Consider the following 25,320-nt stretch of genomic DNA (forward strand, 5'->3'; position numbering starts at 1 on the left):
CGGATTTGGTTTTTCTAGGTATCTTCCCTTCCAAAGCAGGAAGGGCAGGCAAGGGAGAGGCCGCCGGAGCCGCGGGCGGTGCGTACCTGCTGCAGCACGTTGCGCTCCCGCAGGGCCATGAGCCGCCGGTGAAGCTCCACCAGCTCGTCCGTGTAGGCCTGGAAAGGAGCAGGACAGACACTGACACGCAGCACGTTGGGCGGCCGCCACAGCCGCTTCCCAAGCGAGGATCAGAGGGACTCGAGGCCCTTTCAGATGTGTTCCTATGCCAAATTTTTCCCTACGGTTTTACTGCCTCCTCCAGCCTTATCACGTACTGGGAGACTAAAGGCAGATGATCTGAAAACCACCAGCATTAAACACTCGTAACCAGCTTTCCGAAGCGGCCAGAAGCTTCGAGGGCCTCAGCAAGGTGAAGTTCACGCTGGTGAACTTTGGTGCGAGTTCTGCATCAACGGATTGTACTAATGAGCTACTCATTACCTTGAAATATCTTCACCAGTGACCAACAATGCTGTGCTGGCTGGGAGCCCCCCTGTCTTTGATAAAACTTCTGCCAGTGGGAAAAGCGGATGGTACTTCAGGCACTCAGAGGGTCTCAAGGGTGTCCCCTTCTCTGTTTATTAATTAGTCTAATAAAAGACGCTATTACCTGCAAGCTTTGCCTCAGAGAAGCCACCTCAGCTACATGTAACAGTGATTCTGTAGCGAGGAGACTCAGATACAAATATCTCCAAATCACACTTAGACCTGATATGAAGTGATTAACCTGTGCTGTATTCTCCTGTTGAAAAAGCGTTAACACAAACGAGAGCTACAGCCTGATCCTTTGGTTACTCTCAAGGAAAAGTATTCTGATCCCATTTGATTGATTTCTTGACGAGAAAGAAGAATCACAGCAGGAGAACTTTCTGGACAACTCGGGGTTTCCTGCTTGCGAGCACGTTGGCCGCTCTGTGAGCACAGTCGCTGCTCGGCTTCCCTTGGAGGCAAAACAGGGGAATTGCACTGAGCAGAGGTTTCAACTGACCCAGCAAAGCAGAGCAGCAAATCATCTGTCATTTCTTACAAATTAAAGCTGCCTTTTAACGAAGCGGCACTCGCAGCAGCGGACAGACCATGGGTTCGGACAAATGGCAAATACATAACGCTATCTTAACACTTTGCATATAGAAATGACCAGAGGGTCCATCTATTTACTACAGACAATTTGTGCAGTGTCACCCTCCCACATCGGTCCTTTCAACACCTGGTTTTCATTACACTCAAGTTTTAACCTGCCGAGACAGAACAACACGAGCAGGCCAGGCCGGTTCGCATGAGCATCCACCAGCTCCGCGATACGCAAACCCTCCAACACACCTTGTCGTACGTTCCTTTCTTCAGGATCTTCTCCGGCTTGTTACAAGACTCCGGGCTTTTCCTTCCAGATGCCTGAGGGTAAAAGAAATCAACATCAGGGACCAAAATCACTGAAGAGAGAGAATCTGATGAAGAAAGTGAAATAGGGAAAACTTGGTGCAAGTCAGAGCTGGCACGGCGGACCGAGCACAAAGCAGAAGGCAGCGCTGGCTGGCAGGGAGGATGCGGTACCTTGTTGTTTGCTGGGGGCAGTTTCTGGCCCGGGGGCGGCTCCCGGCTGGGCAGGCAGGAATCGGCGCTGTTGTCACTGTCGCTGTCACTCAGGCTCAGTCTGAAAAACAAGCGCCAGAGAATCAGCATCAGCAGGTGAAAAAAACCCTCAGCTGTCAGCTGGACCACACAGAGTTCAGTGAAATTCTCTTTATTATAGACGATTAAATAGCCTGGGAGAAGCAGTAGGGTGGTAATTTCCAATAATCCGTTTTTTCCCAGCTGTTGTCGCCTTTGCCGCCTCCCAGTCCCCCGGCACGTTCTCGGTTACACCAGTTCAGCCCTTTCATGCACAAGCCCCCTTAGAACAACTGAGTAAGCACCACCCAATTTTCCCAAACAGCAACTGCTCATTTGGGGGATTTGCTCCAAGATGCCCGAGTACCTGGGGGAGAGGCTTCCCCCAACTCCTTGGCTGAGAACACAGGGACACAAACACATTTAGTGTTGCTGTTGTGACCTTTGAGATTTCCTGTTTATTCTCACTCCTCTTGGGGCCCTACAGATGTATGACAGCCGGTATCCTGCTTTTGATGAGCTTGAAAAACTGTTTATTACCTATCCCCTAAAGGTATAAAAAACATCCAAGTGTCTCCGCTCCTGTTTAGTGGATCGTGACAGAGTGCAACACCGGATATTTTGGTTGTTTTTTTGGTGAACACAAGCAGCATTCGACACTCGCGGCTGCTGTCTCTTCAAATATTCAACCTGAGACTCCAGGCTTTGGCTACAACAGCGTTTCCTGAGGGGAGAAGGATGAAATTCAACTGCTTCTGTTGACTACAGCAGGGAACAGTTGTTCACCAGATCTCTTAGGAGCCAAGTAACCAACAGTCAGGACGCGCTGTCAGCAAGACCGAGACTTCTCGGTTTCGTATCGTCCGCAGCGAGACGAGCGCAGGGGCCGACACGTCTCTGATCTCTGCAGATCAAAGCGTCCCAGCTCCGTGGAGACCTGAGGGTGACGACGAGGTGACTATTCGAAGGGGCTCAGTCCCTGACACCTGCAAGCTCAACACACACCACGGCCCGGTGGTTCTTCCTTGGGCTCCGGGGATCTCTCCTCACCCAGTTCTGGTTTTATATCGACTCCGTGTCCCCATGCGCCATCACTTCAACTCCTCCCTCCAAACACACGCCGGGCAAACCCACACAAACGCATCTTTCTCCGTGATTTGTTAGCACCTGGAATCCCGGCTGACCGGGTTGGCTTTGACCGCGGCCTCTTCTCCGGAGGAGCTGTCGTCATCGTCCGACTCCTCCGACTGCAGATCTTCCACCATGGAGCGCAGGGGGCCTGCAAACGGGGCACAGAGCGATTCAGCACCGACTCTCCTTAAGCTACATCAACGTTTCTGCGCGATGGCACCGCTGTTTGCATTTTGCACAAATACATTGCTAAGAGACATTATATTCCAGCTCCAAAACTAAAGCTGAGTTGACAAACTTTACAACTGCTGTAAACCGCCCCCCGCCCCAAACCTCCCGCTCTCTTCTGAAATGAAACCAAAAGGACCCATTTTTCAGGCGTTTGGGGACTATTTTAAATGCCACTCAAGGGACAGCATCTGTAGAAACACAGCATCTGCTATAAGGTTAGAACATTTACTTTTGCCACAGTGTATCTCTGTGGATTATCGGCAGAGGAATGTGAAAAAGCAGCTGTTATGCGCTGGCGGAGTGATGAATGTTACATTTATAATTTTTAATAAAACATATATGAGATTGGAGGAGAAATATTCTGGTGATGCTATAGATCAAACAGCAGCAAACACATTTATAAACCGAGGAAGAAACCAAAGTCAACAGGGAAAGAACCAAATCCAGAGAGATACTCTACTCATAAATTAACTGTCAAACCAAGAAAAATACTTGTTCACGATCACACTATGACATTATTGCCTCTTCTTGCTGAAGCGTCACAGCTTCAACATGTGGCTGCAGACAAGAAAATCTGTCAGCCTTTGATACGGTGCGGGGAAAACAGATTTAATTCTCATGAGCCTTCTAAGGTTATGCGAGGAAGAATTGAACACATTTTATGTCTTGCAACACACCTTGACTGTGGTTCTGAGATGGCTCGAAATCAGAGTCAGAGCTGGAGTCGGAGCTGGAGCTGGAGTTGGAAGGGCTGGACTGGACAGACTTAACCCCCCATAAAAGGGAAAAAGAGAAAAAGAATCTTAACCTTTCTAATCCGCAAAACCAGCACAAAGCACAGTGAGACAGAAGCATTTGAGCACTGTACAACATCACACATTGGCGTCCTTGGAATTACGGAACATACGCAAATTGCAAGGTGAATAAAGCCAACGTTCGTGTGAACCGTGGCGGGCTGGAGCTCAGCGCTAACGCCTCCCACCAAAACCTCCCATGCCACTGGTCTCCAATAGCCTCAAGTGATGAAACACGGCATCTGAAAAATGTCAAAGTGAAAAACCCCTTCCTTTGAAACAGGAAAGATGACTGGCAAACAACCCAGAGCAATTAGCAAAGCCTCTTAAAAAGGGTATTTATTGCAACCCACCAATGTTCCCTGTGAACAGCTCGTGCTGATGATTACCCCTGGAAAGGATGCCTGCCCTAACTAGCTCGCTTGCCTCCAAAATCTGTTCAAATTTATTACTACAGCCCCAAACCAGTTGTTTCTCCACCACTTTGAGGGATCCACTGTACTGCTCCCAGTTTATTGTGCAAACACAACCAGCCGAACTGCAGTGAAACCAACTCCCCACCCAGCAGAACTGCCGGGAGCAGTCAGAGCAAGACAGGACACTGAGCTACTGCTACAGCCTCCAGAAATGGGGTTCAGGAGCCACAGAATCCCAGAATGTCAGGGGTTGAAGGGCCCTGGAAAGCTCATCCAGTGCAATCCCCCCATGGAGCAGGAACACCCAGATGAGGTGACACAGGAAGGTGTCCAGGCGGGTTGGAATGTCTGCACAGAAGGAGACTCCACAACCCCCCTGGGCAGCCTGGGCCAGGCTCTGCCACCCTCACCCCAAACAAGTTTATTCTCAAATTTAAGTGGAACCTTTTGTGTTCCAGTTTGAACCCATTAACCCTTGGCATACCATTGGTTGTCACTGAGAAGAGCCTGGCTCCATCCTCCTGACACTCCCCCTTTCCATATTGATGGAAATGAACGAGTGCCCCCTCAGTCTCCTCTTGTCCAGCTCCAGAGCCCCAGCTCCCTCAGCCTTTCCTCACACGGGAGATGCTCCACTCCCTTCAGCATCTTGGTGGCTGCGCTGGACTCTCTCCAGCAGTTCCCTGTCCTGCTGGAACTGAGGGGCCACAGCTGGACACAAGATTCCAGGTGTGGTCTCCCCAGGGCAGAGCAGAGGGGCAGGAGAACCTCTCTGACCTACTGACCACCCCCTTCTAACCCACCTCAGGTCCCACTGGCTTCCTGGCCACAAGGGCCCAGTGCTGGCTCATGCTCACCCTGCTGTCCCCAGGACCCCCAGGTCCCTTTCCCCTACGCTGCTCTCTAATAGGTCATTCCCCAACTTACACTGAACCTGGGGTTGTTCCTGCCCAGATTCAAGACTCTACACTTGTCTTTATTATATTTCATTACATTTTTCCCTGCCCAGCTCTCCAGCCCTGTCCTGTTTTTACCATGAACCAGATACTCCAGAGCAGCTGCACGCTCTGGCTCCAGGGCCCACCAGGTGGCAGTGAAGACTAATTCAAGTATTTCCTCCCTGACAACAGCAACCGCTGTTACAATAAAGGGTTTTTTTGTTACTCAGTAGGATCTATTTTAAGGATCACACATTCCCACTGATCAACAAACTGTATCACAGAAAGCGTTAATACCATAAAAACGTTGTGAACAGGTAGATGAAGGCACATCAGCAGCTCTGGGCATTAATAAGTGAAAGCAGCGGCAGGACTTTGATCCCTACATGACCTGTCCCTATAATTTATCACCAAAATGTTGTTAAGTTCCATTTATTCAGCTGTAAGAATGCAGGGAAAAAAAGGGTCAAAAACAGGTATTCTAATTGCCAATTATCCAGTTTAACAGTATATATAATGGTATATTGGCACATTGCAGCAGCTCTATTTCTTTAGAAAAATTACAACATGAAAGTGCAATATTTTCAAAATAAGGCAGCGCAGCTCTTGCATCTTGAGTACAGATTTAACCCTAACATCCCTCATTCCTGATACTCCGGCAGGTGCTCCTGCAAAATGACTTAATACACCCAAGAAGCAGATGTTGGAAGTTTTATCGACTCCCGTTTCTCCTTTTGCCATGACCCCCTCGGCCCTTTGGGCCGTTCCGGGGGCTGGACGCGCTCAGGCCCCGTTCCTGTCACCGCCATGTGCCAAAAGCACATGCTGACAATGGGGAAAAAGCAATTCCTGCCTCCACATCTCAGCCTCTCCCTTTTGTCAGCACCAGCGATTCAGCAGCCAAGCATGAGGCCAGTGCAGGGAACCGGGCTTGAGAGGGGAAGGGGAAAAAACAAGGAAATAAGGATGGACAACGAACTTTTAGCAGGGCTGAAAACGGAAGGAGGAATTCCTGCAGCGCCGCAGTCACAGCAGCGCCGAGAGCGGGACGGATCCTCTCCCCAGCAGCTGCAAAGACGTGAACGGGGAGCAGCCGCGGAGCCGCAGCCCCGAGCACGTCGCACAACCCGCCGGCTGCGGCAGCCAAGCTGAGTTAAGAGTTTCCGGGCCCTGATCCACCTCCAGCTGCTCGTTCGCTTTAGTGATGTGGCTTCACCACGCAGGTCACAGCCGGCCGGACCAGCACCCAGCGGCGAACCGAACGGCAGCACTGGGAGCTAAAAGAGCCCCCAGGGTGGAAAAGGAGCTCGGTCTCCACCAATACCTTAAAGTTTGAGCCTCAAGCTTCAAGCTCTGTCACGGAACAGGCTAAAGAACCATCAGCTTGGAGCCGCACGGCGAGTCCCGAGGGCCGGGTGACGCTCCGGACACCGAGGGCCGGTGGCGGGTGCAGAGATGAGGGTTTGCTGAAATTATTTCCTGCTTTTCTCCATTAAGATCACATTCCAAAACATCACGCTATCATAAGCAGGTAGAAAGCGTATCTGCACCTACGATACTCTGGCTTTATAAATGTCACTGCAAGGGATGAACAAGGAACCATCACCTTCGGCTCCGACTTGTAGGTCAGTGCCTGCAGATAAGTCTAAATAGAACTGCGTATCTGAAACGGGAGAACAGCAGCAGCAGCGCCAATTAAGAGTTTTACTGGAGACACAACCCAGCCCAAGCTTTTGCCAGTCTGGTTCTCTATCTTATCTGAAGGAATACTTTTCAAGACCTTTTTCATGCAGAGACTTAAGAAGCATCTTTAAAAACTCTGGTGAAGGACAAATCCCTACTCACCTCTGACTTGAAAGAAGTTTCATCCTCTGAATTGGACTCGTCCATTTCCACCGGCTTTTTGATCTCCTTGGCCTCGCTTTCTGATTTTACCTTTTCCACTTTGGCATTCATCTTCTCCTTGGTTTGTTTCTTCTCTGGGTATGAGGAAGACGAGGTTCGTGGAGACGTCCCGAGGATGTTCTTCACCCCTTTGGAGCTGCTCTTTTTCTGCTTTTTGGCGCTGGGCTTTGGTGACTCCACGTTGGACGGCCTCTTGCTGGAAGACTTGAGCTCCGGCTGCGGGCCGCCCTTTGGAGAAGTGTTCTCCAGTTTGGTCTCCTTCACCGCCAGTTTTGGTTCCTTGAAAGCAGCTTTTGGAGGTGCCTTCTCCTCCTTAGGCAGTTTGTTCTCGGTTGGTTTTCTGGAGGAGTCCTTCAAAGGCTTGTTTTGTTCTCTTTCCAGGTCTTTGGAGGAGTTTTTACTCTCAGAGTCTTTCCTCGGCCTCTCTCTGTGCTCCTTGGTTACTTTGTGTGGCTTAGATGTCTTGCTGCTTTCCTTGTTTGCATCCTAAAATTCAGCAACAGAGACACGCGAGCAAGGTATGAAACTGAAGCGCTTGAAATGCTTTCTCATAAATCACCCTGCCGCTTTTGTTTCACGTAGACACATCCACCCACACACGCCTAATGCACTCACCTACCTCCGAGGCAGACATCTCCATTTCCCAAAGCTGATGGACACAAAGTGACAGCGGGCGCTTAAATATCTACATTAGGAGAGGATGAAACACTTCACAAACGCCTGTTCCTTTCTGTGGTCTATAGGAGGAGATCTATAAACATCTATGGATGTTTAGTTCGGATTTAATCTGCGGGGTTAAGGTCTGAAGCCAGGTAAGAGGAAACTCACTCAAGCCGTGCTACAGAGTTATAGTTCAGACTGCATTTTAGGGAAAAAACCCAGCAACTAAAGGATTTTGTGAAGGTTAAATCACATCTATGGCAAATGCAAGTTATGTTTGCAGCACAGCCCTCAACTCACTGCATGGACCACATCACAACTTGACAAAAACACCGAGTGTCCCACAAGCAGGAGAGCCCAAGCGTCTGATATCAGCAGCCATTTCATCACCTCTTGGAAGAGCTTTAAGCCACCAACCACTGGGACCCTGCCCATCCTAAGAGTCAGGTACGCACAGAAGGATTAATTCCCTTTGCAAATTATATATGAACTCAAAATACTGAAAAAAGTGGGTCTTGTGGGGGAGATACTGGAGTGAGAACTGGACACGCTGAGATGCAAACGCGCAGGCAGCTCTGAGGGCAACAGGGAGGAAGAGAAGCAGGAGACTGTTTGCTCTTTAGCTACCGGCAATTTTCAGCAGAGCTCATGTCAGAGCCCTTCGTTTTTGCTCTTTCGCGTTCTGTAATGCTTAATTCCTGACCAAAATTAAATCAGCCACTGGCAGATAAGTCATCTTTACTCTGTTTCATATCATCAGCATCAGAAAGCATGACCAGAGTGCCAGCAGTGTTTATAGAGCCCTGAAGAAAATGGATATCAGAATTGAATTACACTATAAAATGAATTGCTCTTAATATTTGGGACCGTTTGGGCCGATAAAGTGTATGTAGTCTGCTTCAAAACACACTGCTAGTGGATTGGTTCTCCTATGTAGAATTACACAACACCAGCTTCATCACACTTAAGGTGGATTCCATTCCACTTGATTCGCTATAGGGTATCAGGAGGACGACGTGATTCACCGAAAATTCCCAGTCTTGGACACTGAGTTTTCTTTTCAAAATTTCCCTGGGGAGAAGCCTAGCAAACCATTCAAAAGTCTCCTAAATTATCATAAGTTCCAGACCATTAGTTGGCGAACCACAGAGCACAGGGAAGGAGGTTTCGGAACGAGCAGCAGACAGAAACAGCTGCTAAACAAGCTCTTAGCAGCAAGTCCTGAGAGACTTTTTCACCTGAGGGTGACACCAAAGGACGTTCCACTGACCTTTGAGCCATGGGACGGTTTGGTCTTCTTGGGATCCGAGAAGGCAGAGAGCGGGATCGTGGGCAACATCGGGTAATCGGGACTGGGCCTTGACACGGTCTCTGCTCCTTCTGGCATTACCATCACCTAGTCAAGAAGAAAAATTATGTACAAGTCGCACAGACTATTAACACGTGATTATGTTAAGTCACTTGGCTCAACTAACACACTATTATTCATCTTTTGAATGTTTTTTTCTCCTGCTTACAGGAGATATTTTCTAGGTAATGCTCCGTTTTCAAGCACCAACAAAGCACCAAAAGAACGAAAGGCAACATGCAATATCAAGTATCTTTCCCCAAGAGAACGGCAATATTCTGAGCACAAGCAGGCAATAAAGCGCTGGACAAGGACGGCGTGTTCTGCTACAAGCGCTCTCATCCTGCACAAGAGAAATGCAGAAGGAACGAGCAAGATTTCATCAATTTAGAAGCTGAATTCACCTGTTCGGGGGAAAAGAAAAACGCAGGTCTTGGGTCTCTCTCTTGACAAGATCTTAACGCTGAGCTCCATGAAACACTTTCCCTCTTACCTCCCTGTGGTCAGAACCAAAGATGAACCACCTCGGTACATCAGGCACACAATAATGTGCTGTGAGAACCTGAGAAAGTCAATGGTGTCCCAGCCGCCCCGGGGCTGCAACAAGCGCTCTCCTTGTGCCTGACACAGCGAGGAAGATCCGCATGGAGCAGCCTGCAATCCGCACCACTCTCCAGATTTATTGGGGTCAAACTTCCCCGTGTCTTTTTTCACTTTGTTAATTTTTCAGGCTAGAAATGTGGGTTTTTTCCATAAGAAAATTTTGCCCCCAATTAAAACCATCTTGAATAAAGCCCTTGAACAGAATATAACAATAATTACTATATATGTAGCCGTTTCAAAATGCAGTCTCGACATTTGCTGCCTGGTTAAACACGTCATGCACTTTGTGGTTTACGCTAATTTGCCTACATCTTGTGGTTCTCACTTCCTTAGTCTATCACTGAATATTGCTTACCCAGAAATAAGTTCATCCACTGTACAGATCCTATTGTGCCTTCAAGGGTAACCCTGTTTTTCTCCTCTCACACCCATTTTTGCTCTGAATTCCAACGCTTTTCCTTAATTTTTTATTGTCTAAGCCACAGGCAGGTGACCTCAAGTATAGAGGATATTTATTCACGAGAAAGTGCTGAGTATTGAGCTTTCCCGTGGCAAAAATGAGTAAGGAACACACTGGAAGGCTGCAGAAAACCGTAACTGATGGACAACACACGATGTCCACACAGGATCCTTTTCCAGAGGGGTTTTTGATATTAATGGTCACATTTCAATTAAAAATGAAGCACCACCAATCACAGAGGCAACGGTTTAGTTCTGCTTCACGTAACCAGGAGTAAAAAGGGGCTGGGTCATCCTTTAAAGAAATGTGGAAAGCAGTGGGTAAAACAATAGCAAGCCAGAGCAAAAGGAGATGAGCGCACGCTGGAGCGGAACCTCCTCGGGTCCCCGCGGCACTTACCCCTCCGGCCCGGATGAGTTTGCGTCTGAATTCCTTGGTGGGGTTGTTGAAAGTCAGTTTCTCGCAGCGCAGGTGGTTCACGGGGGGGTTTCCCTCCAGGTTTAAGAACAGGTCGTAGGTGAAACAAACCCTTTTCGGCTCCTCCTGAAAACAAGAAAGGCTTTGCAAAAACGGTACAAGTTCGGCAAGTGCATTAAGGCGGAGGATTCAAATGGTCACTCCTGAAAACCCCAAATGAAGCGCCGAGTAAGCGCTGCGTTCAGTTTTTCATCACGGTACCAGAGAGCTAGAAAATAAACTATTTGGGCCTAGTGTTAACATATTGTTGATCAGAAACTCAGGCATGGCTTCTCACTGCAAAAACAACACACGGACAAGGATACTGACTGAAAATAGTCACTTGAAAGCTGTTCAAATATCCCAGGAAGGCGGATTCAGAAGCTTTAACCACGATTCTGTCTTTCACTCAATTCAGATCCTATCTCCTTTGGGAAGCTATTCAACTATAAGTATCAATATTAAGCAAAGCATAATCCTTTATTTAGAGAATGAACAACTTCTGAATTCACAGCATCTCTGCGGACGCTGAGAAAAGATCAAATGCGGCGGTAAAAGGCCGACTCGCCTGGTAAAATCCTTTTCAATATGCACATTGCAGGGGCTGAATGGGAAGAGACCGCGGGCTTTTGAACCTTCCAAGGGCACTTTTGCTGGAGGAACGTGGAGTTTGCACGCACGGTGGGATCAGCTGCGCCTCGCTGGTTCCGTTCCACCTGCCGCAGCACAGCCAACGCTCTGCATCTGCAGAAACTACTGCAGAAAGCCCTTTTCTCCCCCAAAATTGCAAATAATACATGCTACTTGTGTATTACGAATATTGATGATAACATTGATGGGTATTATCTCACATTTCGAGGTCCATCCAGTGGCTCCATCTCCTGGTGCCGTTGCGTTGTTGGGTGGAACAAACGCTGCAGGCTCCCAGCCCGAGCCCTTAGATTTGCTGAAAATAGGCTCCAGACTACAGCGATTCCTGCTGTTTGCTGGACGCAAATGTCACTAAAGAAGCCGTTTCTTGTACAAATTATACCTTTAATAACAAAAAGTGTGGTAACCACACCTGGTTTATATCAAAATCAGTAGCCTAAGCCCCCCCGGGAGTCAAAACAGGGGAAGGCAACATCTACATAGACACATAAAAGCAAGAACACGCGACCAGGGTCTTCAGACCCTCTTTTGGAAACTCCTGAAGAATCCACGCGCGCTTTAAAGGTTTACACGGCTGCTAAAACAGATCAAAGGGAAGAAGTAGAAAGATACTCGCAAAATACACCACACAGTCATTTTCCTCTCTTGCTACGACCATTCTCATTAAGTGAATCATTAGCGTGTGTGTTGCTGACGCTGGGGCTCCAACAGCAGCTGGAGAGGGGCCCTCAAAGTCTAATAAACTTACATGAAGGGCAAAGAGAAATCCAAATGGAGCTAAGGATGGTTTCTAAAATGCTTTTCCTAGTTTGCAACATAGAAGAAATTGATCTTGGATATATTAGCAAAAGCAGGTTTTATTCATGTTATCACAGCTCCGCTTTGTCATCCGCCTGTTTGCTTGCAGAGAAGGAGAGGGGCAGCGGATTAATTCCCCTTTTATCTTACGTATTTCATTTTTTTATATATAGAGAAGCTCCCAAATATTTACTGTAGGTCTGCTGACGAGAGCATCCGCTTTTTGCAAAGTTAAGAGCATTTTTCAATGTGATTTTCTCCAGCTCTGAGATCCCCCGGTGCTGGGAGCCGAGCCCGCCGTCATTACAATATCCTTTGTATCGCCTCAGGCCGTCTGAAGCCCCCACCCCAGTGAATAGTTAAGATTACAGCGCTCCTAAAAGCACCAGTACAAAAGTCTCAAAGCAAAAAAGCTGCAAATAAACATTCTTTCCTTTACTGCCTTCCCTGACAGCTAATGATTACAGCTCAACACCCAGCAAAGCTTAACCCAACCGGTCCTCCCCAAAGGTTCTGCCCTCAAAACGACCATTAAGAGGGGAGGGAAGAAAAGGGGGGTGAGAGGAGGAAAGAAACCCAAGGAAAATCTGGACGTCCGCATCCTCAAGTTTCAATGGAAAGCCACGCTGAATCCACACTTCAAAGCCTTTTAAATAACGTGTTGGGATCTATGAGCTGCAACGCAGGGCTGGTACTTCCTCAGCCTACAAGCTTAAGTCCAGGCTTGAGTAGCAATTATCAGTGTAAGCCAAGCTTTACTCTTGCATGAATCCACCTTCTGATATTCAACCCTTGAATCCAACAAATAACGCTGAAAGGGGAGCGAGTTTTGGTGGATATTTTGTCCCCGAGAACATCCAAGAAAGGCTTTAGAAAGCACAGATCACACCCATTTCTAACTGGTAGATGCTGCAGTTACCCAGATTAAAATGTGGTGGTCAACTTGGCCATGAAACGGTTAAGTTGGTCTGGGATCTCCCAGCAAGAAGCTCAGTTTCTATCTGCCCCTTCAATCTCACAATGCCCGAGAAGGAAACTGGAAGTGCACCACAAAGCTACGGCCAAGCTTTTCTGTCCCTCCATCCAGTAAACCCCCCATTCCGCCCCCAATCTCCAAAGCTCAGAACGTTACACTTTTATTGTTAGTGTTTTCGGCTTCCTGTCTGCCACTGCATTGTTAAACACACTGAAACCGCTTCATTTTCCTTCTGAGTTTTGAAGTAACGGGTTAAAGTTCTTTTTGTAAGAGAAGGAATTTTTCAAAGTCTTTGTTAAAATTTCCTTGTCCTGTTTTTTAAGGCAGGGTGTGCCCGTTTCCACTTAAACACCAATCAGAATTTCACTGGTAGTGTGCGCATGAAGCTCATAAATCACTTTTAGAAAGCCATAAACCAAAATTCTCCACAAAACGCGAGCACACCAAGGAAGCTCACGGTTATTCAGTAACTCCAACATCCAACCTGACGGAGTCATTTATCCATAACGTCCGGAGAAATGAAACCCCCTTTTTCCAGCTCGTCCAACCCGTCTGACTGGTGTTCCACCTGCTCCCACACAGGACATTTCAAAGGGAATAGCCCAATATTCGGTTCTTTTTAAAGCAAGTAGCCTTATGGTACACTCTGCTAACAAGTCCATGAAATACTCTCATCTTATATTCCACATGGGTAAGTAAAGTAACCAAACAGCATTTTGGAACTCTCCCTCGTCTGAAGGCTATTACCTTGTTTGAAAATGAGGAAAATATGCTCAATGCTCAAACACAAGCGTTTAATAATCTAGCAGCTGTTACAAATACATGATATGATGCTGGTATGGTCGGTAAAGCTGCAGCGTTCGACGCCACCTTGCCAGGCACTGCGGTTTATTCAGCGTATGGAGGTGGCCGTGAACACACCATGCCGGTCGGCTACCGAAATAACACAACCGGGTGGTTCGGCCACTAAAAAAGCCTGTTCAGATAACTGATAATATGTATTAAGTTATAATAGAAAAAGTAATATATATATATATATATATATATTAACCACTTGTCAGCAACACAAAAGAAAGTGCTACAGATTTGGTAAGATAACACAGAACAGGCATAAAAAATGGGAGCGACAAACGCTTCCACTTAAAGGCTCGACGAAATGACAAGTTTTACTCCTCCTTTCATGACTTTCAGCAAAACTAAATAAATACCAACAGGTTAAATCTGCTCCTTTCCTTGAATCTACGCAGGCGTTGCCCCAATAACAAGCGATGTGTGCAGTAAAAGCCAGTGTCCCATGCACACGCGGGTTCTCGAGGAGCATCGCACAAGCCGAAGCCTTCGAACGGCCCAGTCCTGCCACCAATTCACCTCCCGTTCCACCCGTCCTGCCATCGGCACAACCCGCCTACAGCGTCTCCACGGAGTACCTACTTCAAAACAAGTAATTTTTCCTTTCTCCAGTGTTTTCCTCTGTATTTGATGTACCACACCTATAAATATTGCAGAATAAAAACTGCACGTTTTGATTTTGAACCTATCTGGGGGAAAAAAAAAAAAAATCAAACGGATTTTTCCGCTTTCTTCCCTTATCTCCCTCTTCACTACCAGAAAAAGCCCAAGTTACATGTATCCATTATGTAAATACTGGAAGCCTTTTATCTCTAGCACTGAAATCAGGTGCTAGCATCTTTAAAGAGACTTTAATACAACATCCTATCCATGTTGCATTAATATAATCTGCCTTACATCGGAGTAGCATGGAAGGATACGAGACCTTTAGCTCTGCTGGGGGAAAGGGGGGTTGATCTAATTTGATTAGGATGCAAAAAATGTAACAGGAGATGAATACCAAAGTCACACTCGCATTACAGCCTCCAGATAACAATGAATGCCACTACAAGAGATGTATTTGGAGACAACAATGAGGCCACGAGAAAAGCTTCAAGATGGTTGAAATTGAGCGGGGGAAGAGGGAAGAGCAGTAGAAAAACCAGCCGACGCATTTATTGTACCCAGTTTGTATTGATTCGAGCACCAGAAGCCACTAACAGCGGCCCTCATTACAGGAAGGAACACAAAGAGTTTAAACACAAAAATAGCACGCTAACGTTTTCAGTCCAACAATCCCAAATGATTCGCTATCATGAGCCAACCGTGCTTTCCCAAAGCTTCACGGTTCACCCCGCTGAGCCCCTGCCGCTCGTTTTTCGGGTTCAGTTCCAGACGAAAAGGCTCCGGGGGGTTGTTGGTCCCATCCGAGCCTGCGAGTCCTGCACCCTGTATAGAACACGGCATCTCGGATACACAAACCTTCCAGTTCACAGCAACAGGCAAAATATAGACCCTGTAATTCAAACAACAGGACTGAGAAAGCACTTGCTTATCGAGGAGCTGAATTACAGCACAGGAAGGACAAACACAAGCCAACAAGGCATGACTGTCTGTAGAGGATAAAACCAGGCTCCTGCACCTTTTGGAATCCTTTTTGAACATTCTGACACTTCCCTGTGTGACAAAAATGCACCAAAAGCTTCAGAGGGGCCACGAGCACTGACTGTCCTGCCGCAAACAAACAAAATACTCCAATGCAAAGAGTTAATGGGCGGTTTTATGCAAAGATGCCTAAAAAAAAAAAATCCCCGATTGAGCTCATTAAAAATATTCTTAAGCCATTCTTAGTAGAAGTCTTCCTTAGCAGTGAGCAGGTCCACGTTTCTGCAGCCAAAGCAAAGAGTACACTGGCTCCAATAACCACGATTTATCAGCCTAGTAACAAATGAGAACAGGGAAAGGAAACTGCTAAGAAAGGAGCTTAAACCGTGGAAAAAAATGCAGCCAACCATGGCAGAGCTCAGCCCGTGCAGAGCAGTTCCCTCCCTCTTTAAACGCTCTCTCTTCTCACCTTCACAAAGCTAAACATGCATTGATAAACAAATCCCAAAGCCTTTGCCACTTGTTTCAACCAAGAGGGCACAGATCAACAAAAACCTGCTAGAATGGGGGAGCACATCACAGAATTCCAGAATGTCAGGGGTTGAAGGGCCCTGGAAAGCTCACCCAGTGCAATCCCCCCATGGAGCAGGAACACCCAGATGAGGTGACACAGGAAGGTGTCCAGGCGGGTTGGAATGTCTGCACAGAAGGAGACTCCACAACCCCCCTGGGCAGCCTGGGCCAGGCTCTGCCACCCTCACCCCAAACAAGTTTCTTCTCAAATTTAAGTGGAACCTTTTGTGTTCCAGTTTGAACCCATTGCCCCTTGTCCTGTCACTGGTTGCCACCCAGAAGAGCCTGGCTCCATCCTCCTGACACTCCCCCTTTCCATCTTGATCCCCAGGAATGAGTCCCCCCTCAGTCTCCTCTTGTCCAGCTCCAGAGCCCCAGCTCCCTCAGCCTTTCCTCACACGGGAGATGCTCCACTCCCTGCAGCATCTTGGTGGCTGCGCTGGACTCTCTCCAGCAGTTCCCTGTCCTGCTGGAACTGAGGGGCCACAACTGGACACAAGATTCCAGGTGTGGTCTCCCCAGGGCAGAGCAGAGGGGCAGGAGAACCTCTCTGACCTACTGACCACCCCCTTCTAACCCACCCCAGGTCCCATTGGCTTCCTGGCCACAAGGGCCCAGTGCTGGCTCATGCTCACCCTGCTGTCCCCAGGACCCCCAGGTCCCTTTCCCCTACGCTGCTCTCTAATAGGTCATTCCCCAACTTACACTGAACCTGGGGCTGTTCCTGCCCAGATTCAAGACTCTACACTTGCCCTTGTTCTATTTCATTACATTTTTCCCCGCCCAGCTCTCCAGCCTGTCCAGGTCTCTGATGGCAGCACAGCTTCCAGTGTCACCACTCCTCCCAGCTCGGTGTCACCAGCAAACTTGCTGACAGTCACTCTATTCCCTCGTCCAAATCATTAATAAATATATTGAATAATACAGGCCCCAGCACTGACCCCTGAGGCTCTGCACTAGATACAGGCCTCAACTGGACTCAACTAAACTAAGGGAGTGCGGTCTGGATGATCGGGTAGTGAGGTGACTGCAAACTGGCTGAAAAGAAACCAGAGAGTTGTGGTCAATGGGGCGGAGCTTTCAAGGTCCATTCCAATCCCTGACATTCTGTGATTCTGTGAAATTAAGCGCTACTTCCATTGTTTCCACTAAGAACAGAGACCACCTATTTCCCTTATTTATAAAAGCCATCCCACCCTTAATGCTGGAAAGAACAACCGCGCAGTCACGTGTGTACAGAAACAATGAGAAGTGATGACCCCAGTGGGTGTGAAACCAAGTTAGTTTCAGAAATCTGCCAGTTCCACATTCTTATATGAATAAGGGACAAAGAGAAACAAAGCACATGAACGCAGATGTCACTGCAAACAAGTGCACCCACCAAAAAAATACAGGAGAAGAAAAATAAAAAGGTAGAAACAAAACACAGTTCACCCATCACAGTCATCAGAAATTGCCCTTCCAAGAAATCAGCATTGGAGACATTCACATTTTTTGGTCAGGAACGTAAAGGTCGATTTTGAACCTGAATTAAGTCGACGTGCAGCACAAAGAGTTTCCTGATTTCCGTCCAAAACCTCAGCAAAGCCACCAGATGTCAAACTACTTTTAAGCTTTTGAGGTTTTGGGTTTCTTTTGCATTCAGCTCGTAGTTTTCAGCATTTGCCAAAAAAGCTGCTTCTATCAACAACTTTCATCCACGGGACCCTAACTGCCATTTCTCTTCACAAAAAACAGTTGTGGGCAAAACACTCCCAGGTTGGCCAGACGAGTGTCCTTGTGGTTCAGTGGCATCACTGGCTGGTTACACTCATCAAGTGGGGTCAGAGCAATATGGAAGGCCATAAAAAACCAAACTAAAATGTTAATTATTCACAAAATGACAGCGCCAGGAAAGCATACTGTGCTAGACCGGGTGAGGAGGAAACTATAGATATATACGGGGGAGGTACCGTGGAAAGGATGCTGGGAATTTAAAGAGAATTTGGTTGTTTTATGTAATCTGCTGTCGACAAAACCTGGGGTTACGGCTCGGAGGGTTGAGGGGGTGGGAATGAGAGCACACATTGTAGTGATGTGATTTAATGGTCAAATTCGAGGTTATCTAGGTTCCCTCTTAAGAATAAAAAGCAGATTCTTTTTAAATGTATTTCAGTAGTAATCAAAACCAGAAGGATTTAGTATTCATGTTTAAGAAAACAATTTAACTGAAACAGAGTTGATATGAACACAAGGGCCCAAATCCCTACTTTCACAACCTCCTTCAAGTCACGTAGCACGTGACCTCTGTGCTAAGACTTAAAACAAGCAATAAATCCCAACGTCCAACTTTCTTATACTTGTTGGCAACGCATCTTAAGATTAAAAACATTTGGTGTTTTCTTTTTGGAAGAGTACTGAACCAGAACAACAACATTTTTAACATAGCTGTAAATACCTGTTCCTATAAATGCAAATTTTTGTCTTTGGCCCATGCAAATTTTATACCTGTACAATTAATTTAATAAGACTGCAAATTAAAAATCAATTTTTAATATATTGCCAGTCAACACAGTATTTACAAATATTTATAAAAATCAGTGCTTTATGCTTAGTTACTTTCCTATTTGCACAAAATATTTTCAACTGCTTTAATATAACCCACTCCAGAGAAGCCCGTTACAAATGGTACAACCTCTGCTCAGAATCCCTCGGACCATCGCGCTGTCCTGATATCACCTTTCGATACAATCCCATTTCTGCCAAAAGCTTTCTTTTGAAGTCTGGCAGGAGCTTCCAACTCCCAGTTAAATTCTATTTATTAGACTAATAAAAAACACACACATAAACCAGTCACATAATTCAGAGTCTTTCTGTCAGGCAGTTTCAGGCTCTGGCACAGCTCAAAACAATTAGAAGACCAGAAATCAGATTCTACCTTATTTTTGAAGTGCACTTCAATGGGCATAATGAAGCCTGCGTAGCCAGACTCCTCCACTTTGTAAGGGGGCTCCTTGCACACTGCAAAGAGAACAGACAAATGTTAACTTGGAATACAACGCGACTAGATTGTAACCAAAAAGGAGGTGCAAGATGAGAAATGGGCCGCTTAGAATTCAGGACACATTTGAAACCCTGACAAACCAACCCAAACAAACAAGAGAACGACAAACCCACCACAAACACACCAAAAGAAGATGGTGGTCATAGGCTTAGTTAAGAATATGAAAACCTGTTCTTAGCTCCTCCCAAGGAAACATAAATTGCTCCGTGCCAGAGTCTCCGTGAGATTCTTCCCCCTCTTTTGCAGGGAGATACAATTACATTTCAGTGCTGTTCCACAACAATGCAAACTGCCACTTCAAGCTGTCTTGCAAAAAGGAAAAAAAAAGGCAAACACCCAGAACGTGGCAATTTACAGTAAGGGAAAAATTTACTTTGACACCAATTAATCAAAACATTATACCATACAAGAAGATTTCATTTTTTTTTCCCTTGAAACGCTCTTCAATCTTCACAATTATGTAACAACCACACTACAAACGGCTTCGCCCGAAGCTCAGAACAAACCCGAAGGGCAGGTGAGCGCTGCTATTCATTGCACATACAAGGAAATGGAGAAAGGTGAAGCAGTTTGCCGCTAAGGTCACAGCGCCGCTGCTGCACAAACATCCACGACAAAATTGTTTCTAAGAAGTTAATCTACGTGCTTCCTGCCTCGGTTCACCCTGTCCTGCTACCTGTTGTATCTTTATGTTACTGAATCCTTCCCATCGTCTCCCACTGCGTTTCAGCACAGCGAAAGCCAACTCAAAGGCTTCTACCATCGTTTAGTTGGCCACGACTTAACAGCTGCCAGAAGAAACACGAGACCAACACAGATATTCTCTCAGGGACCAGATGCACTCGCATCTAATTTATGCACTACAATATATGTAAATAAAGTCAATTAGGCAATTAGAGGAATTCAGTGCAAATCTTTTTACCTTCTCTGAAGAATTCCAAGTAATTAATATGATTAGGAAACCAGCTCAAACCTCAAAGCACACAAATTGTCTTCCTTTAATGCAGATATACTATCCCCAGCTCTAAGCACGTTTACCATCATAAAGGTGCTAGAAGGCAGCACTGAAAATCAACTGTGAAAAAAACGCATATCCAAAAATAATCAAAATCTCTAAACTTGCATTTCATACAAGAAATTTAGAGGAAAAAGCCCCAAACCAAAGAACGCTGCCCATATGGCAGCAGGGATCTGAAGACTATTTGCCAAGCAGCCTTTGTTCCTCTGCTGCTCTACCCTAACAAAATACAATTACTAGAGACGCGACGTGCCAGCAGCACGAGCCCACCTTCACCAGAGAACGGGCTTTGTGCGAGCCATCCCAAGAAACCCTTCAAACACATTTACAACTAGTACGCATCCGCCGGGCCTTTTATGTGCAACCCGGACACGCTTCGGTCTAAACCAAGTTGGTATTATGAGCAAGCTGAAGAAAGCGTGCAAAACCCAGAGATTGGAAATAATGCCTCTTTAAAGGGAGATGATACAGCAACCAACCAAGCAAAGCCCGTGTGCTATCCCAACACAGTTGTTTGTAATAAAGCAATTACACCAGATGACAAGAATTGTAGCACGGCGGATTGTAGCTTTTACTCTATAAATGAGCTTGCAGCTCAGTATTGCACTTGCTTATCATCCATCAGTTTTACTACATCAATTGGAAGGGGATATTATTAACATACAGACTAGGTTCACATCCTTAGGAGCAGAACACCTTGGAATTACTTTCCACTGTGGACTCTCACAAATAACCAAGGCGGCAGGTAGTCCGAGGACATCTCACGTGCCCAGCAGCCTTCCCAAGAAATAATTCCCATCACAAAGTAATTTCCAGCACCGCTCTCCGGCAGGCAGCATTCCTCATAACACCACAGAACAACAACCCTGCAGATGCAGCTACACAATCTTAAGCGGATCTAACTCGGCACCGCTGCCGAAAAGGGCAATTCCCGCTCCTCCACCTCGGCCATGTGTTCCTGCTGCCCCATGCCAAGAATAAGGTTCCTGTCGCTGCGCAGCCAGAGAGAGAAAAGAACAGATCCAGCAGAAAATAACGCTATGATCTGTACACCCTCCCCAACCTTGCTGATTAAATATATTAATTCAGAGACCACCACCCCTTTGGCATCATTGATTTCTGCCAGCTTAAATACTATTTGAATTGGCACCTGGAACTAGAAATTGCAAGAATCCTTATGGCTGCTTACTTATCAATGCAAAAATCTACACACTCCAGTACATATACGAGCCCAGTATTTGAGCATCTCTCCCCAAAGACACGCTTCCAGCTTGTGCTGGCGAATATTAAAGAACCAAACCCATCTTTGTAACATGAGTTATCTCCTGCTATCGCTGTCTTGAAAACTTGCATGCACTAATGGTTAAATAAGAGGAGAATGCATCTCACCTCCAGCCCTTTCATCAGAAGAAAGGTCCCATTCTCCCTGACCTTCCTCAAACAACGACGGTAAAGGTTAAAGCTCAAGTGCACGCAATGTACATTTTGCTCCTCTTTAAGAAGATATTTCAGAGCAAACTGACAGTCCAAGACAACCTTGACTCGCGCGATGCTCTTTCATACAAAGACGACCTAATAATCCATCTTCAAAAACGCACTCACCTCGCTTGGGTTTTGGGAAGCTCTCATGTAGCCGGAAAACCACCCTTTCCACAAAATGCTGGATGTCGCACTGCTCCGGGCCGCGCACAAACACCATCCAGTCATGGGTGAACCCTTCGGTCGTGGGCTTTTTCCGCAGTTGGGCTCGGTGCCCCAGCTCCAGTTTCACTTGAACCGTGCACTGTTTCAGGACAGAGGTAAGAGCAGAAGGAAAATGAAACCGTTTACATGTAACACATAACGCTGAGCCCCACCAACTGAAGATGCTGGATCACTGCAGGGGAGGAATTCAACAGCCTCCACAGAGAGGTTAGCCTCACATTGAAAACTACAGCGTTGCCAACAAAAGTTATCATAAAAATAGCTCCTAGGATCATTTCATACCTATTTTCTTCCTAGTATTAGTATTGCAGAGAAAACAGCTTTGAAAGAGGGATGGGTTTATCTGCCTCACCTATCAACTCAACTGCCAGCAGACTCCTGATTGCAGGATCTTTATTTCTAGAAAGCGTCAGGGACAGAACCTGATGTTCACAGCTTACAGCATTCACAGCAAACTAATCTTAAAATAGGAAAAATTACATCATGAATTGGTGGTTTATGATATTCTCTGGAATAGGTAATCCATTAGAATACAGCTATGATACTCCTTGTATTCTTTTAAATATATTCCATTAAGGCACTTTCAAAGACCAAGTTGAACATAGAACACGCCTGCACAATATCCAACGCTAAAATGACCCAATTCCGATTTTTACTCCTGAATCCTCCTCTAATCAGCGGATAACAGAGAAGGTGTACTCAGTGTCTCACTCAAAGCACAAAAATCCCATTAAGTGTCTTAAAAAACAGATTAAGTTAATTGTGAAGATCCACATATTATTGCAGACTTCACAGTCAGAAGAAAGAAAATTAATTAAACAGCTGCAACAGAGGAAAGGCAAATGTGATTCAGACATAAGTTAAAGCAAGCAAATCTTAGGGCAAAATTTGTAGAGATGGAATAACACCTCAGGTATCCAACTACTTACTAATTTTGTGCATATACATTACACAAACTCCTAAAGCAAATAAAATCCAGCTTCAGCAACGGGAAGCTTATGAAAACAGGGCGGTTTTCAGTCCTTTTTTCACCTAAGACATGAAAATAAGTGTCTTGCTCTTCCCGGCAGTTCTCATTTACTGTTGAGTGGCAACATTATTCACTATTATCTGTATTACAGGTGGACACAGAACCAAAGTGAGGCCATGATGTTAGACAATGAGCATGGAAAGGGAAAGCTTCCTGAGCTCTAAACAGATCTTTAGCAAACTATTATCCTCATTTTCCCATTGAGAAATTACAACCAGGAGTATGACCACGGTTAAAGCTCAAAAAAATATATTTTGCACATCCAACCTGACAATTTATCGAAATGTGCTTTTCAGAGCACGGTTAATACTTTCTGAAAAAGCTTAAGTCACTCAATCTCAGCATTCTTCTCTTTGTACAAAGATCACACAGGAGGTCTGCAGAGCACCAGACATCAAAGCTCGACCTCCCAAATTGCCGTCCAGTTCTAATTTCAACTCTAAGCCCTAACACGCTCTTTTCAGGCGGTTATCTTCATAGCAAAATACCTTCAGCTGCCATCCAACCTATCCATTCTAAGACTCGGGGACAAACTCATCTAATTAATTGCTTCACCTGTTTTGCTACAACATTTCTTTGGGTTACCTTCCTCTGCAAGTTCTCTTGCCAGGCCATTTTTCCCCATTCTGTGCTTTAGCTACGCTGGCTCCATCTCACTCCCGCGCTAAAAATGAAGATACGTGGCCGTCTGTTCTTTTATGTCGTATTAAGGAATAAAAAAAAAAAAAAAAGGCAAGGTACGTTTCACTCAAAGCACAGCAATCTCTGCTCCAGTGGAGGAGTATTATGTGGAAACAGCTTGCCTGAATCCCAGGCTCGCATCAGAGGGTGTTTGCGGGTCTGCTTTATCTGGGGTACTTCCCACAGTGTTCACACAAGCGTTCACATCCACTGATCCAGTCTGTTCAGCAGCTTCACGGTATCGATTCCATAATTACCCTTTAAATTGTGCTACTGTTGCCAGTTACTACCCCTCTCTCCAGAGAAGTGCAAATGACTGTCAGTCTACAAAATCTGCCTTTCTAGTTGAAACGGCTGAGAAATTTTAGCTGCGAAACAGATGGGACTATGTAGAAGAGAACAAAATTAAACATAAAAGAGAACTGTTTAACTGAGAGTGAAAGTTGTACTTGCTATACTCCTCACATATCGCTCCAATTAACAATCGCTATGAATTAAGGCAGAAGTTGAAACACATTTGAAAATAACATCTCCTAACATAACAAACATACAAAGTTGTTCCACTGAAAATGGAAGGGTTTTTTTCCTTCCAAGCGTGTCTCTCAACAAAGGGAAATCAGGATCCTATTCAAGCAATTTGTAATAATACAAAGGACTCTGCTTTTCAACTTCTCAATAAACATTCTGAAGCCTGCCCCGGCTTTTTTGTTTGATGTGCTAATTGCCTGAAAGCCATAACCAGCTTCCCTCCGCTCTCCTTTGGCTGATTATTCAAAGGATATAGCGGGGTTCACCCTCCTGAACCCGCAGGTAACCTGTTAGCAGCTCACCCGCACACAAAAGGCCTGAGCTCCGGGTCCCCCCAGGTAGAACCCGCCGCCCCGCGTCCCTCCCGCCGCGGTAACAACTCTCCCGGTGGCATTAACCCTTCACACGGCGGCTCCGGGGGTGGGAACGCCGGCACCTCCCTCCTCCGTGCAGCAGCCCGGGCAGGAATTTGCGGGAAATGCTGCTGCTGCTGCCACCCCCCGCCGCGGGCGAGGCTGCAGCGCGGCCGCCCATGAAGGGGCGAGGGCTGAGCACCCCCCCTCAAAAAAAGGGGGTGTTGGGAGGAGGTGCGGACCGGGGGGTGCACCTCCCCTAAGGGGGCGATGCCCCCAACACCACCGGGGAGACCACCCCCCTCCGTTCCCCGATGCGGGGGGGTCCTCTGGCCCCTCCCCACGCTTTGCCCCCCGCGGGGGGGGCGGCGCAGCGCCGGGCGGCACCACCCCCGCGGCGGGGCGGACCCGCCGCTCCCCTCACCTGATTGTCCATGGCTGGGCGCAGCGCCGCGGGCCCCGCTGGCTCGCTCGCTCCCGCCGCGGCGGGTTCGCTGGCCGGTCGGCGGGAGGAGGTGTTTTTCCCCTTCTCCTCTCTTCTCCCCCTCTACGAGCGAAGCCGCTCTCCGTCCCCCCCACCCCCCTCCCCGCCGCCTCGGCCGCCGCCTCCTCGGTCGCGGCCCCTCACGGCCCCGCCGCCGCCGCTCGCCTCATTGTGTGTCACTCACAGGCAGCAGCCCCGCCACCCCCCCGGCGCCCGCCCCGCGGAACCGGAAACCGACGCCATCAGAGAGGCACCCGCCCACCGCCAATAGCTGCGCCGCCTCACGCCTGCAGGCGGGGCTTCCGCCCGGGCTCTGCCAGTCTCCCCCGCCTCCGCCTGATGGGCGGCTGCTTCCACCAATCGGCGGCGGGCGGGCTGCCGAGGGGGCGTGGCTAGGGGCAGAGCCTGCGCTGGGTCAAGCGGGGAGTGGAGGGAGCGGGGCCTCACCGCCTCCCC

General features: G+C 47.2%; 1 protein-coding gene across 2 annotated transcripts in view; it reads right to left on the bottom strand.

The window, feature by feature from the left end:
* MLLT1 (MLLT1 super elongation complex subunit) overlaps positions 1-25,016 on the bottom strand; it is a 28,628-nt gene extending 3,612 nt beyond the window's left edge. Inside the window, exons 1-11 of one of the 2 annotated variants that reach the window (XM_082072265.1) lie at positions 24,805-25,016; positions 21,687-21,867; positions 18,941-19,023; positions 10,536-10,679; positions 8,996-9,121; positions 7,006-7,551; positions 3,690-3,777; positions 2,818-2,929; positions 1,594-1,693; positions 1,363-1,434; positions 87-158 (exon numbers count right to left, since the gene is read on the bottom strand). In XM_082072265.1, the coding sequence (XP_081928391.1) occupies positions 87-158; positions 1,363-1,434; positions 1,594-1,693; positions 2,818-2,929; positions 3,690-3,777; positions 7,006-7,551; positions 8,996-9,121; positions 10,536-10,679; positions 18,941-19,023; positions 21,687-21,867; positions 24,805-24,816 (1,536 nt within the window). In that variant the 5' untranslated portion in view covers positions 24,817-25,016. Of the gene's footprint in view, positions 1-86; positions 159-1,362; positions 1,435-1,593; positions 1,694-2,817; positions 2,930-3,689; positions 3,786-7,004; positions 7,552-8,995; positions 9,122-10,535; positions 10,680-18,940; positions 19,024-21,686; positions 21,868-24,804 lie in introns of both variants that reach the window. The other variant, XM_082072264.1, reaches the window with a different exon arrangement.
* Positions 25,017-25,320: the final 304 nt, after the last annotated feature.

The sequence above is a fragment of the Streptopelia decaocto genome, assembly GCF_964273445.1.
Source record: "Streptopelia decaocto genome assembly, chromosome: 24".
Lineage (NCBI taxonomy): Eukaryota > Metazoa > Chordata > Aves > Columbiformes > Columbidae > Streptopelia > Streptopelia decaocto.